The 14,475-nt window shown below is 47.4% G+C and overlaps 2 protein-coding genes across 2 annotated transcripts in view; one reads left to right on the forward strand and one right to left on the reverse strand.

Moving 5' to 3' along the window:
* The window catches only part of SHROOM3 (shroom family member 3), a 28,162-nt gene extending 24,521 nt beyond the window's left edge, over positions 1 to 3,641 (forward strand). Inside the window, exons 8-9 of the mRNA XM_026042741.1 lie at positions 1,464 to 1,736; positions 2,480 to 3,641. Coding sequence (XP_025898526.1) covers positions 1,464 to 1,736; positions 2,480 to 2,836 — 630 coding nt within the window. The 3' untranslated portion in view covers positions 2,837 to 3,641. The remainder of the gene's footprint in view (positions 1 to 1,463; positions 1,737 to 2,479) is intronic.
* Positions 3,642 to 11,262: 7,621 nt separating this feature from the next.
* LOC112950259 (16 kDa beta-galactoside-binding lectin) lies at positions 11,263 to 13,576 on the reverse strand. Its single transcript, XM_026042751.1, has 4 exons — positions 13,481 to 13,576; positions 12,348 to 12,430; positions 11,977 to 12,148; positions 11,263 to 11,487 (listed from the first exon to the last, which is right to left on the reverse strand). The coding sequence occupies exons 1-4, from the start codon at positions 13,487 to 13,489 to the stop codon at positions 11,344 to 11,346; spliced, it is 408 nt and encodes a 135-aa protein (XP_025898536.1). The 5' UTR covers positions 13,490 to 13,576; the 3' UTR covers positions 11,263 to 11,343.
* Positions 13,577 to 14,475: the final 899 nt, after the last annotated feature.

A 14,475-nucleotide genomic window follows, 5' to 3' on the forward strand; every position in this document is an offset into this window, starting at 1 on the left:
CGGCACGGTTTTGCAGTCATTCCAGCGTAAGCCTAGCAGTTTATGGTAGCATAACGCTGAGATTTGCTTTAAGAGCATATTATTCACCTTTTCTGCAGCTTCTGTGCCTCTGCACCGAGTTGCAGCCCATCCTGAAAAAGGGCACCCTCGAGAAGATGCATGCAAGGGGCACCATCTAGTGGTGCCTGGCTAAACACCACGCAGGCAGGCAAGCCCTGAGCATAAGGGCCAGTTCAGAGCAACTCTCGGCCCGACCTGTGTTTGAAGATCCTCTTTCCTTTGAGGTACAACACCTTCCTGCTTGAAATTACCAACAGCTTTGATGGGAAAAAAAAAAGATAAATGTGGAGACTTTTTTTTTCAGGTGGTCTTGTGACTTACTCCAGTTTCATGCTGCAGTGTTTGTATGCACAGTRGATTAACACATACATAATGATGGCTCTTCAATGCAAAAACTGAAAAGACTGAACATACCCAGGCCTTGTATCAAGAGACTTATGTGTTCTTACTTGGGGCTAGATGGAAGCAGGAATTGCAAGCTCCAGGCCACAGACTTCTGGATTTGCCTTCATCTTTTCCCTAAATCCTAGCAGATATCAGCATCCCCAGCACTGGGGCAAAATGGATGGTTCTGCAGTCACTAAACCCCGAGGACTTCGTTGTCAGTGAAGTAGTTGTCAGCATTTTCACAAAATGGGTGCATGTTCTCGGTGTCTTCGCTCAGAGTCTTAAGTAAATTTAGGGCATCTTTGGTGTAAATGTTTGCTTGGTGCATCTCTGTATGAAGTAGAGTCTGCCCAGTCAGTGAGCAATGGTAACATTTCCTTGGTCCGAGGTGAATTTGAGGCGTGCATCTCCACGCTGAGATGGCAGAGAAAGTAGCAATCAGTGCTTCAATTTGTAAATAAATGTGGCGATTCCTTCTTTCTTGCTCAGTATATGCAAGTAGCAGGTTCCAACTCAGTCACTTATCACACTATTAATAACAAATCTCAAGTTAATTTTCCCACTAGTTGTTTCACACAGTAGTGGATAGTATAAAACATAACATCTAGACAAGAACCCTGAGGCTGTGTTAGGGAGCAAGGACAATGCAAGAGATGTAGCTCTCTATGTCTGTTTTCAGCCAAGGACTTGAAAGCAATTTATGAAGAATCATGCATATGATTATTTCTGTCTAATTTATGGAGCTGGGTGTCAGAATATGACACTCCAAACTGGCTGTGTCTTTTGAAAATGCCAACTGATGGTTAGATGAAAATATCTCCATTTCAGGTATTCAGGTTGTCAGCTTGATGTTGACTTTCCGTCTTCTCTGTTCCCCTCCTTGATGTCTCTTTTGTCAGCCGTTGCTGAACAGATCCTGCTTCTCAGTGACAACAACAGGATCTTCTTGCTTCCATCATCCACGTGACCAGAGTGATCATGATAATGACCGTGGCAATGTGTTTCTCTTCTGACAGGCCGAGCTCATCAGGAGCTTGACCGACAAGCTGGAAATCCTGAAAGAAGCCAAGGAAGGCCTGCTTGCAGACATAAGGATGAATAACGCTCTTGGAGAGGAGGTGGAGCAGTTGATCAGCGAGCTGTGCAAACCTAACGAGTTTGACAAATACAAGATGTTCATTGGAGATCTGGATAAGGTGGTGAACCTCTTGCTCTCCCTCTCGGGACGCCTGGCCCGGGTAGAGAACGTTTTGAGTAGCCTAGGGGAAAATGCCAACAGTGAAGAGCGGGTACGTATGTGTAGAACTGTAGCATCTTGGCCTTGCTCGGGGAGCTGGACAGCAGCAGGCAGAAGAACGGGCTTGTTGTATAAGCTGCGTCTTCCAGAGGTGCTCAGGGATGCCTCACCTTACTCAGGCATCCAACTTTCGGGGCACTGAAGGGGTCTCAACAATACCTTGGATCGCAGCCTGCAAAGTGATGGGCAAGTTTGTTCAGCAGTATGTTCAGTTCATATAAGCATTAGCAAATGCAGTTCTTGGCCCATGAATCTTGATCCCAAATTTGTATAAGCATCTCTTGTCTGAACCAAACATGTTTCTGGACAGCAAGTGAGTGACCAGCGGTTAGAGGAGGGGTTGTGTCGCGATGTGTGTCTTGCAACCTGCTGCCCCTTGTTTCAGCTGGAGGCAGTTTTAACACTCTTTGGATAGCTGCAGGAGACAGGGTCAGACTGTGCTAGGAGCCGTGGGTTTGAGCACATTTTACTGTTTCTCTGGGGAACCTTTTCTGCCCCATGTTTACTAAAGCATTCAGTGTCTGGTTCAGTAGGATTGGAGTTCCATCCGCAGTGGGATGTTCATGCTCATCTGCCAGGCTGCAGGCTCCTGGGAGCCTTCCTGGCTGCCTTCCTGGGAGCAGGGCAGCTTTCCTGCCTCGCCAGGAGGTGGCAAACACAGTGTGAAGGGGCTGGGGTGGGGGATCAGGGACCTTGGTGCTGCTCATACTGAAGCACTCTCTCTGGTATGCACAGAGCTCTCTGAACGAGAAGAGGAAGCTGCTGGCTGGCCAGCACGAAGACGCCCGGGAACTAAAGGAAAACCTTGACCGTCGAGAACGTGTGGTCTTGGAGATCCTGGGCAACTACTTCTCCGAGGAGCAGCTCCAGGACTACCAGCACTTTGTAAAGATGAAGTCTGCACTTCTCATAGAGCAGCGAGAGCTCGATGATAAGATCAAACTGGGTCAGGAGCAGCTCAAGTGCCTGATGGAGAGCCTCCCCACGGACTTCACGCCCAGGGACGCAGCAGCAGCGGCTGCCCTAGCTGCAGCACTTGCTACCTCTGCCGGGGTCGGGGGTAAAACACCTCCAGTGGTCTCCTCTCTCTAACCTCCTTCAGATGGACAGGTGGTAAAGTTCACCTGCTTGAGTCTATTTAATCCAAGTCCTTTGCAGAAAGTTCTCTACAGTGACAATGAATGGAGACAGGCTTAAAATGAACTTTTCATGAAGAAAAAGATTTTATTTCCCTTTCCCTTCACCTCTGCTTCTGGGAAACCTAAAACAATCTGGAGAGGACTCAGCTATTTCCTCCTGCCAGACATGAAGAAGAGTCTCATGAGAAATAAACACGTTACCTTTAATAAAATCATGACCTTCTTTCTTCCCCTCCTTTTCCTGCCTGCCTGACAGGTCGTTAAATAATGAAGGATCTAAAAGAATGAAGCCTTAAAAATCAAAGCAACCCGTTCTCCTGAAAATTAATGATATTTATATTTTTTAAAGAACAAGATGGAATGTGTAAGTTTTTGTACATATTCTAATCAGTTACTTGATTCTACTTTGTTCTCTATTTAGAAAAGACATTTAATTTTGTATTTTGTGAAAAACCTTAACAAAAAGAGGGAACCCCAAAGATAGTCACACATTAGCTTGGAACATCTCTTGGTGTTTGTTGTTGTTTTTGTTGTTTTTTTTTTAATATAATAAAGAGCTACCAGAAGAAGCCTCAACCTGTTTCAACACATGCTGAATATACCAGTAAGAGCCCTTGCAGAGCAGATTTTGACCAAGAAAATATAATCTTTTTTCTTCTGGATCTTGTGTTCAAATGATTCTGGAGTTCAAACTTACAAGAAACCGCATTTCAGGAGTCCAACCTAGCGCGAAGCAATAAATCCAGGTCTGGACTGACTGCATGGGCAAGTCTGTTTATTTTTTAAATAATCAAACTCATGATCCATGTCACTGCTGCAGCCTAAAGTCATTTTAGTGAGATGGGAGAAAGTTCTTTAATGACATTTTTTATAGGCTATATTTCTGAAGGGATAATGTATGGCTAGGCTTTTTTTTTTTTTTTTTTTTTTTTTTTTTAAAAATGGGACTATCTTCTTTTTCTTAAGCTACTTCATCAGAAATTATTTTATATACAAGAAGAGGCATTAATTTAAAATTCAATATTCTCTTCCAACTCACAGAAGTCATGGATATCTAATGATAACATCTTCTTGCCCTGACTAGGTAGGCATGAGCCTATGGTAAGAGCTACTAAATTATTTCCTATCCAGCCCAACCTGGTGTTTTAATGCTTTTGAAACCACCAAACTTGGGGTGAGGGGAAGGAGGTGGGCCCCCAAAAAAGTGGAGTGGTATGATTACCAAGCCAAAAATAGCATTTAAATTGTCCTTTATCTCATAATCCTAACAATAGGAAAAAGCTTAGGATTTTTAGAAGTCTTTTTTAATAGTTTTTGTTTTATCTTTTTACAGCAACCTTTTCACCTTACATTCACCAAAATAAATCAAAAGCAGCTGGCATGCTTCTCTGAATAGTTTTGGACCTCCCAACACTGCTTTTTCCAGGTAGTTAGTCCTTGGCTAAGACAGTCAGTCCTACCCTCAGCTCTCAGGCAGGAAGAGCTTTCCCTCTAAGCAGGTAGTATATAAGGCTTTACTAAAAAAGTTTGTAAAATTGTTTCTCTTGTAGGAGTTCCAGCTAAAAAGCTTGAGGTTGTGGGTTTGTGGTGTTTACAAGAAACTCAGATGCTTGGCAGAGCTCTGCAGTCCATCAATTTCAGGGATTCCTGCTAGAAGTGCTACCTGTGCTACCATGTATAAACAAGCATCTGATAATGAGGCAAGTGATAGTTATTTTCATTTTTATTACAGCGTAGCTCTTCAGGTGAAAAGTGATTTAAAGCTTCTAGTTCTATTGTGAAAGATGTGAAGATGTGTTGAGTTTATCACTAAGGAAGTAGCCTTGCAGAGCCTTGTTCAAAAATTGGACTGTGGTTGTCTAAGCAGAAGAAAAGAATGTGACAGGTAATTGACACAAACTAAAAATTACATCTACTGGCTTGGTCAGTTTTAAGTACCTTTGACAGAGAAAGAAATGAATCCCTCGTCCCCTATCTTACCTTGTTTTCCTCATGTGCTCTCAGCACAGGTATATAACATTACAAAACAATCACATGCTTTCTTGCAACAGGAGCATTGTGGGCAAAATTTAGCTGTTTCTGGCTACACCTTGTTAGCTTATTGCATCAAGTCTGAGCCTTAGGTCTGGATACAGAAGGCCTTTAGACCTGAAAATACAGCTGTGGGGCTGCATTGTAGAAGTTCAGTAAGTTACCTGCAGCAAGCACCATTTACATGGCCACCTCTTCTCCAACCTGTGCTATGGAGCAGGGCATTGCCCTGCACAGCCCCAACAGGAGTTAAGAATTAGGGCATGTTAAGAACAAGCCAATCAAAACACATCTTGCCTCAAACAGTAATTCATACTGGACATATTTACTAAAAATATTTTCATACTTAAAACATCTAGTGGGAACCCCAGAATGGAGAAGAATTGAGAACAAAGCTCAAGATGTTTGAGGTTTGTTAATTGTGTTTAAAAAACAATATTCGTAAGTGCTTAGAGCAATTTTAAGAGCTGAAGCACATTTTTTTTTTCTGGCACTTTTAAGGGGTCCTATTAAATACACGTGCTGACATCACTCTCCAGAGGCAGTGTCCAGCACTGCCTTGGTCTAAGGCTTTTCCCAGTGCACAGCCTGGAGAAACACTGAGCACTGAGTGTTGGGAGGCTGCCAGGACAAGAGCCAAGTGACAGGCAAGCTCTGTACATCTTTTGCTGACTGTCTGCAGGCAGGAGACACAGCTGGCCTTACCCTGGTGGCTCATGAAGTTTCCTCCTCCTCCCTCAGCATATTTCTTGCACACAGACATACATGCAAGGCTGCTGTATTCCTGCTGATGTGTTTCCCTGGGGGATTTCTCATGATGAGATGGGAGGAAGGAGCCATTTACAGGAGACACAGATGGTGAGAAGAAAGCATACAGCATAGAGCTACTAAGATGAGTAGTAGAAGACAGTTTTCCTTTTGGGAAGGGGAACCATTCCATGTAGGGCTTTGAGCTGCCCAGTATACACAGACTTGTGCCCTTGTGCCCAGCGACACAAGGAAAAGCTTCAGGAAGATAGGCAGAATACAGCTCTACATAGGACCAAGTGCATCGGCCAGCTTGGTTAGCCCAAGACAAATCCTAGTAAAGATGGAGCAGTCACACTTTTGACATCTAGTGCCACTGTAAGGTAAGCACTGGCTGCACACAGAGGGACAGGGTGCCTTATCTGCTATGACACCATGTTATGGCAGCACACACCAGGTGAGCACACAGCTTTTGCTCCCCTCAACGCTGGCTCACTTAGCAGGAAGCCTGAATCACTGTTTCCCTGCTTATTTCTCTGTCAGTGGCTTCCTGGCTCACCATGCCCTTTCTCGAGGCTGTTACTGTGCTACCTCCTTCCCCAACCTGTCCCTTCTCACTCTTAGTTATCATCTCATTTACTGGAAATACCAGGTTACCCGGGCTGGCTTTTCCCCCTGAGATAAACCCTAGAAGTGATGGGAAGAGAGCAGGACATTGGTTTCACCAAGGCAGTGGTCTAAAAGCATCACCTTCAGCGGGTGGCTACTTCACAGGAGCTCCTGGGACCAAAAGCCTCTTGAGCTGAGTGTGGTGACAGCACCTTTGCTCTGTCTGTGGCCACGGCACCAGGGCACTGGGGTCAGGGTGTTGCGGGGCTTGCCAAGTTACCCACCGCGTTGCTGTCGCGGCATCCGGATCCGACGCTGGGAGAGGACGGAGGAGTGCGCTGAAAGGCTGTCCATTCCACACAGGCAAGTCTCCGTGAGCCCTCACATGCTTCCAACAACGTGCCGCTCGTAGCTGCTGCTCTGCCGTGCCCGTCCACGTGCCGCAGCGAGCGCCGTGCCGAGCCAGTCATCCGGACTGCAATGGGCTTTTTTTAAACACGGCCCTCGGGCAGCGCACGGTCACAAGGAATTTGTAAGATGCTTTGCTCAGGAGCGGGTCTAGGGAGCAGCATCTCCCTGCGAGCGCTGGTTGGCTGTAAGCTTTGATACAACATCTTCTATAGAAGTTGCCTACAAAGTCTAAGACAGCATTTGACCAGCTTTTCTGCAGCCTACTAGGACTTTTGCTCAAGCCTGCTGCTTTCCTTTGGCCCACTACACCAAATTCAGGTTTTATTTTTTTTGCAAGCTGCAGCCATGACTTGACCTGTCAGCTGCCAGCAGTTTCTCACAGAAGTCACTATTCTGCTGCAGCAGCATCTATGATTATTTTTATATATGCATTTACTTCTCAGCACTTACCTGGCACCAATGGCAAAATACAGAGTCACTGGAGGCTCCGTCCCAGAGTACCCTTTGGACACAACCAGTAGTGCTTTTTTCCTTTGGGTTTATCCTAATGATAAAGAAAGCATTGGAGCCACAATGCAAGAAATGCCTGGCCAGGCTCTGGAGGTACTTTTGCAGAGCAGCTCATTTCAGCAAAATGATTTTCAGGATGTTGTGCTAAGCAAAAATAAAGCTGCAATTAGGGAAAAAAAAAAACACACCACATGTTTAGCAAGCCTATAAAGGGCACTGCTTGCAAAAGGAAAGCCATTGAGAGGGATTTTGAGGGGCTCTGGGGCTTTCCAAGAGCTGCCGTTGCACCTCAGAAAAGGGCGGGAAGAGCGGGACGCCATTTTAGAAGGGCGGGGAGCGCCAGCTGCCATTTTACTTTTCACACCTCTGAGGTAACCGCAGCTAACGAGGCAGTGCTGCCCGCACGGAGCCCCAGGGAGCCCCCCAGCCCTCGGCACACCCCAAATAGGTGAGTATGTTTTTTTTTTTCTCCATTCCGGAGCCAAAACAATTGAGCAGCTGAAGGAAGGGAGGGGAAAAACAGTTACCGTTTCCTCAGACGGACAGGGGTAATGCATTGTACCATGTGCAGCGGGGTCTTGAGGGTGCAGCACTGCAAAGGGGATGGTAGATAACGCAGTTGATTGTTTAAGATGAACTTTCTGAATTAAATAAAGTTGCAGGAGCTCCTGCCTGCTTGTCAAGGATGAGGCTGGGGCCAGAGGAGGGAAGAGCAGGGCAAGTGTCACACAGACATGATGGTTAGCACCTTGTTTTGCACTTCAAAAGATGCTTTCTTGCAAGTCTGTTGCTGGAAAGAAACACTCTTGTGCCCCCTTGGCTAGGAAAGGACCCATCTATCTTTCCACATCCCACCACATCCCTGACTGCTCATTGGCCTCCCTTGCACTTTACCTCTCTGTGCTGCAGACATTCACCCTGCTCACAATTCCTGGGCTCCACCACATCCCGTGACTGCCCTTTGAGCCCATCCTGAACCGTGTAGCTGCAGCGTGGCTTGGCTGGCCTCTTTCTGCCATGTAAAGTTAGTGCACCATGCTGAGGGAGAGGTGGTTTTTGAGGAGATGAAGCTGCTGGTGACTCTTGCCTGTCACAGCTCTATCAGGTCCTGTACAGGGTTTTAAACTCTTCTGTCACATCTACTGTTTTCAAATTCTTATCTCCTGCTGCTGGCACATTTGTTATCCTTTCTGCAGGCTCAGGACAAAAGACAAAACACTCTTTATTTGCATTCACATTGTAACACAAAGCCTCAAAACTGCTTTTCATAGTCTTCCAGAGATATTACAGTGTAAAAGCAGTGCAGCTTGGATTCCTAATGCATTGCTAGGGACAAGGGCTGGCATTGAAATGCAGACCCCTTGACACTTTTTTTTTTTTTTTTTTAATTTAAATAAACCTTCCTCCTCTTCTCAGAGCACAGATCATCCCAGGACAGGGTTTTTCTAAGTTTTTGGCATCTGTTGGGGCATGTTGCTTGACTGAGGCACTGAATGCAGACTTAGCTTGAGTAGATGCAGGGAAGGTATGTTAAACCATGCCCAATGCAATGCTTTTCATTACCTCCTCTGTAGCAAGGAAGACTTTGGACTTCCAGAGAGCTACCAGAAAGGTAAATACACCAAGTGGTTTGGGGAAGAGAGCCTATTTCGCAAGGGCAGCCCTGCTTTTGCATTCAGGGTAACTCTGCCTGCAGTGATGAGCAGCTATCACCTTTTCCAAATCTCTCCAGCAGGAGCTAAGCCTTGCCCTTCTTTAGGAGCCAGCCACAGTACTTAGACTTGACTGTGCTAGTACTGTGCTGCACTGTGTTTACCCCTGTCACTTACAGAATCAGGAATATTTCCTGTTCTGGGGCATGAGAGAACACCACAGGCAGGAAGCCTTGGTAAAACCACGCTTCCTTCCTGTTACAGGCTCCTTGGTGGTAGCTTCCAGTATTAGAAACTAAGAGCCTAATGACCTGTGTGCAAAGGATCAGAATGGGAATAGCTCCCATGAAGACTGTACTTGTGTCCTGAATAGAGGAGACAGGAATATTTGTGGCTAACCTGCCTAAAAGTGAGGACTGCAGGCTTTCCACAGCTGTAGGAAAGAGGGGAGAAAAGGGATAGAGAAGAGAGAGGGGAAAAGGAAGAAAAAAAAAAGAAAAACTCTAGCCTTCAAGTACTCGCAAATGCATACCTAGTGTGATGAGACCAGCAGGAACAGATGGCTGAGGAATAAGCAGCAAGTTCACCTGTCACTCTGCAATGTCAAGGGCTTGGTATTTCTTCAGGAGCTTGAAGGCTGTAGCATTCAGTGTACCTTTAGCCAGCTTGAAAAAAGATGGAGAGCAAGGGGAGTTATTCATCAGCCATCCCGTTCCCACACCTGCACAGACACACAGACACCCCACAGAGCAAATAGCCATCTATGACGCTCCGGACTGATATTTGGTAACAGAAAGCATAGCCAAGATTTATCTTACCCTTGGCTTGGATCCTGTAAATAATGCAGTACACACAGGGCAGGATTTAAAGTCTGCATCAGCCACCAGGTCATTTCTTCAAGGTAGACTAAATGCTTTTAGCAGTCTTAGACTTCCAGGGAAGGAGGCAAGTAACCAACTCCCTTGGGACAAAAGCCTCTCTCCCAGACCAGCAGACACAAAATGGGAAAGCCAAAATGGGGCCTGTAGGGCTACTAGCAAAACACAACTACACCCAAACCCTTCTGGCAGGGCAGAAGAAAGGTCTCAATAACAGGGGTATTCAGAAAGCACAAGGCCACACTCAGGTAAGTGAGATCCACCTCCAAGGCAAGTCCCCCACAGGTTGGCCTGTTACAAGCTAGTTGTTGCAACACAGACCTAGATGTTTCTACCACCTTGGATCACTTGCTTGGAAGCACACGAGCAACAGGCCTGGAGCCTCTCCATAGAAGGCCATCAAGCCGTTGCAAATGCTCTGCAGAGGGATACTTCCATACCCCAGCAGCTGGCCCAGCTACTCAGCTGTTCAGAGGACTATCAAATGCAGCCCTGGTCCCCAACTACCCTGCTGCAAGGGATTAGACAGGGGAGTCAAATTGCACCTCTTCAGCAGCATTTGGCCAAGGTGAGACCTTACACCAGAGCAATCCTCTGCCAGCTGAGATGCAGTGGGGCAGGAGTGCCTCAGCTGTCAAGGCCCCAGCCCCCCACCCCAGGAAGACCACATGCAGCACAACAAGAGTAAGATTTTGTTACCTTTTGAGGTCTTGAAGTGCTGTGATGTCCCAGTTGAATCTCTCATGCCTAGCCACAGCTGGCAGGCAGCTTGGGAACGGCAGGAGCAGACGTACCTCAAGCATTGCATGAGCAATTACAGGTAGAAGATAGCCTTGGCTAAGCTTCCCCACCTAACTGCAGCTAGCTGTACTTGATGCTTGATTTAATACCTCCCTCTTACAACTGCTGAATATAGCAGTTCCAGGATACATCTGGAATTTAGCAGCCCAGTGCTAAGGAAGTACAGTCTATGAAGCAAAAGAGACAGTGTAGATGCTATTACAAGACCTTTTGAGTATCTTTCCCACCTCTGATCTGGTTGTGCTCCAGGACCCATCTTTCACCTCCCCCTCCCCCCCCCCAAATCTCTTGCCCTACAAGAGCACTTAGCCTGGCTTGCCTGCTCTCTCTGCTCAAGAAGCTCCCTCATGTCAGCGTGCAAGACAGCCTTCTGCTGAGCACATTCCCAGAGAGCCAAGCTGCCTGCACGAGCCCAAGCCATGCCTTGTGTATTGAGCAGTACCCTTGGACACAGGTGACCCAACACACTTGCTCAAGCCTCTCTGCCACTGCTGAGCAGCTGGGACCAGTCCCAGAACAGAGACCAAATAACCAGGGAACACTTCTTACAAGAAGCAAGGTGGGGAGAGCACCTACTGCTAAGGGAGTTTGAGTCACAGTAACTCATGTTTTGCATGGCATGTGATTGAGCTAAATTCAGTACCAGTGGCAATTTAAAAAGCAGCATAGGACATACACCCCCAGCTTGCCCCGTCCATCCTTGTAGCACACACATTAGCAAGCAGATTAGTGCAGCAAACAGCAGAGCAAGCAGCCATGGCCAGTTTGGGTTTATTTCATTGTGGGAGGTGACAAGAAGAAAACAAAGTAAGCCACAGCAGTTAACTAAACTTGATAGCTTTGACTTGGAAGTCACCCTCCACCGCCAGGTATTCAATTTTCTCCATGCCCAGGCGATTGGGGAACTGAAACTCCATCTCAGCCAGCTTCACTGTAGCCTCCCCCGCGTCGAAGGAGATGCACATCTGTAGAGAAGCATGATAGAGAAGAGCTAGACAAGGCCACTGACAAGTCAGGCTCCTCACTCCCTCCAGCCTGGGTGCAGGGGAATGACTGATAGTGTCACCACAGGTGATAAAGCTTCTGGCTCTTGCCTAACCAGCAGAGGCACTGAGGGAAGGAATCTGTTTGCTCTGCTCAAGGCAGCCCAAAGTTTCTGTAGCCAAGGGATGAGACTGATAAGAGCTGAAATGATAAGTTTATGCTGCTGTGTTTGCAAAGGCAGGCCAGTGCAGAGACCTTACTATCCCTGCCCTGCTGAGCACTGACTCACACAGAACAGGGCTACATGCTCCATCAGCTCCTCTCCCAGACCCTTATCCTGGTGCCTAGCTCCCTCCAGGCCTGCCATCCTTCTCCATCTTAGGGATAGTGAACTGCATTAAAAGTTCCACCCTCATAGTGCTAATACTGTTGTCTGTGCTAGGAACTGCACGCACCCCCAAAGGCCTCACCTCAATCTTGTCACCGTGCTGGAAGGGGAATTCAGTCTTCCTGTCCTCCTCACCCCAGGCACCATCTTCCTTGGAATTGCACACGACAGTGTTGACATCTCCCTTGCAGTCAAAGCGGGGGTTGAAATGCAGCAGGAGGGTGCTGCTGTCCTTGCCTATGTTCACAGCAAACCTGGGAGACAGCAAGAGCTGCAGGGAGGCAGTACAGAGGAGCTTCCCTCATGTCCTGCAAGAGCTCCAGCCACAGCTGCTCCATGCAAGGAGCACAGAGCTTTGAGCCCTGCAGGAGGCTCAGTTACCTCCAGAGGAGGCAGCATCCTATGTAGTCTCTTCCAGAGAGACATGCATTCATTCCCTATCTCCCCACTTACCCTTTAGCATCTGATAGAATCTTCCCTTTGACCTTGATGCACTCTCCAGGCTGGACATCCAGCTGGGTAACCACCAGTCCCTGCTAGACCAAGCCATAGGAGTTAGCACACTCTTAGCTGCAGGCCATAAACCAAGATACAGACAGCCCAAGGAAAGCTTGCACTACAAATAAGACAGTTTGTTCCTTGGCAGGGAGCAGATTATTCTCTCCCTTAGCTGCAAAACCCCCCCCCCCCCCCCCCCCCCCCCCCCCCCAAAAAAAAAAAACCCAAAGGGGGGTCTTAATGTTGTCAGAAAACCCCCACTAAAGGGAGGCTGCACCTTGGCTAGGTCAGACAGCACAACTCAGGCTGTGCCCCACAGCCTGTGCTCCAGGCTCACACACACACACACTAGTGCTGAGCTCTGCATACCTACAAGATAGGAAAGGCAGGAGCTGATCCCAGATCAAGCTGTATGAAATAATTGGGCTCATCTTCCTTTCCTAGCTTCGGGAAGCACATGCCATGCCATCAACCACAGGCAGCTCTGGAGCTCAGTGCCCCTCTGCCCAAAACAGATCTCACATTCATGTTTACTCCCTGCTCTGCCCAGAGCTGAGGTCAGATTTCCCCAGTCACTAAGCTACTTATCACCATGGCAGTAAGAGCACCTACTAATACTGCTTACTAGTGTTTATGTTTTTGAACTTGGCTGCTCAAATACAACCTGACACACAGCTTTAACGTGCAGTGGGTCCTTTCAAGACAAGGAGGGCCTTCCTAAGTTCCACTGCTCTTTACTTAAAAGGTAGCTCAGACCTGTACCTAAAAAGAATTATTTCCAGAGGAAAGACACAGAGTTGAGAAATAAAGATACTCAGATACTATAAACAAATCCAGACTTTCAGGGCATTAAAACATGTAGCTATCCATTAAAATTGCCTCCCCCCTTAGGCAACATACACTAGAGAATGGCAAGAGAAAAAGCAGTTGATCAGCCCTGACCATTCCCCCTACAGCCATCTATCAGCCCAGCATTTCTTCTCCACTAATCCTTTTCCTCTGACACCACACTCCTCTACATACACACACGCACACACCCGAAACCCTGCCCCTGTTTGGCAGGAAAGTCCATTGAGAAGAGCACTCACTTGCTTCATGCTGCAGAGACCAGCCCCTCCAAGCAGGACACTCCACAGCCCAGGGTGACTCAGCAATGAGCCCCAGCAGCTTAAATCACTCGGGCAGGACTATCACATGGTGTGTGTGGGGGGAGATGCAGATCAGCTGCAGTTGTTTTGGGTCTGGAGCAGTCCCAGCCATTCAAAGTGCACAGCAGGGGGGCTTGGTTGGATCTCTATCCATATTGCTATTTGCCAACACTGTTTGGGTGGTTGTTAAAGCTGATGGTTGTTTGCTTCTGCGTGATCCTAGAAATCCTTGCTGTAAGGTCTCTTAGCTGCGGCTACGCACTGTGTGTTGGCACTTTTCCCAGGAGCCCGAGTATATCTCTGTGCTTGCAGTGAGGTGCCTGCTTTTCGTTAAGTGATCCCTGGCTAAAATCATGGTCGTATTCTTCATGTTATGGCTGTAAAGTGACTGCTTCTAAAAATGAGTCCGTACTTGTGCTTGCAGCCCAGCCTCCTGCTAGCAAGGGGACTAGACCTACAGGAGCCCTTGGGTACAAAGCATTACTGCTTGCATTCAAATAAGAAACCCACATTCAATGCCAGAATTTTAAAACTGTCTAAAAAATAGGGCTGTTTGTGCAGACACTAGTCTACGTGAGAAATCAGGCTGTAGCTTTTGAAAAGTAGCATGATCTTAACGGGTTCAATTTCAGTTGCAAAAGACTCCAGAGGGAAAAGAAAAATGCTTTGTTAGCGGAGGAAGAGGCCAGGCAGGGCTGAGCACAGCCAGCAAGAGAGAAGGCTGTTCTCCCTGCTAGTCTGTCCCCCCTTACTGTGTCTCTTGAAATCACATAATGTCATCGTACCAAGGGGCTCTGCAGAGCGGCGAGGCAAAGGTGGCAGGAGACGAGGTGCTACAAGGGTCTACGGGACGGGGCCAGCTGGCACTGCTCTTAGCTTTGTACTCATCTTAGGAGGGGTGTTTGGCCTCCGTGCCTCAGTTTCCCCCATGACTG

The sequence above is a fragment of the Nothoprocta perdicaria genome, unplaced genomic scaffold, assembly GCF_003342845.1.
Source record: "Nothoprocta perdicaria isolate Ctin4 unplaced genomic scaffold, notPer1 scaffold_313, whole genome shotgun sequence".
In the NCBI taxonomy this organism is placed as follows: Eukaryota; Metazoa; Chordata; class Aves; order Tinamiformes; family Tinamidae; genus Nothoprocta; species Nothoprocta perdicaria.

Bases quoted from the DNA above. Each gene is read 5' to 3' on its own strand.
- LOC112950259 (XM_026042751.1), bottom strand. The intron at 12,149-12,347 runs GTAAGTGGGGAG...GCTGTCTCCCAG, and splicing joins ATTCTATCAGATGCTAAAGG to GTTTGCTGTGAACATAGGCA. The intron at 11,488-11,976 runs GTGAGGCCTTTG...GCTTCTCTACAG, and splicing joins AGCACGGTGACAAGATTGAG to ATGTGCATCTCCTTCGACGC.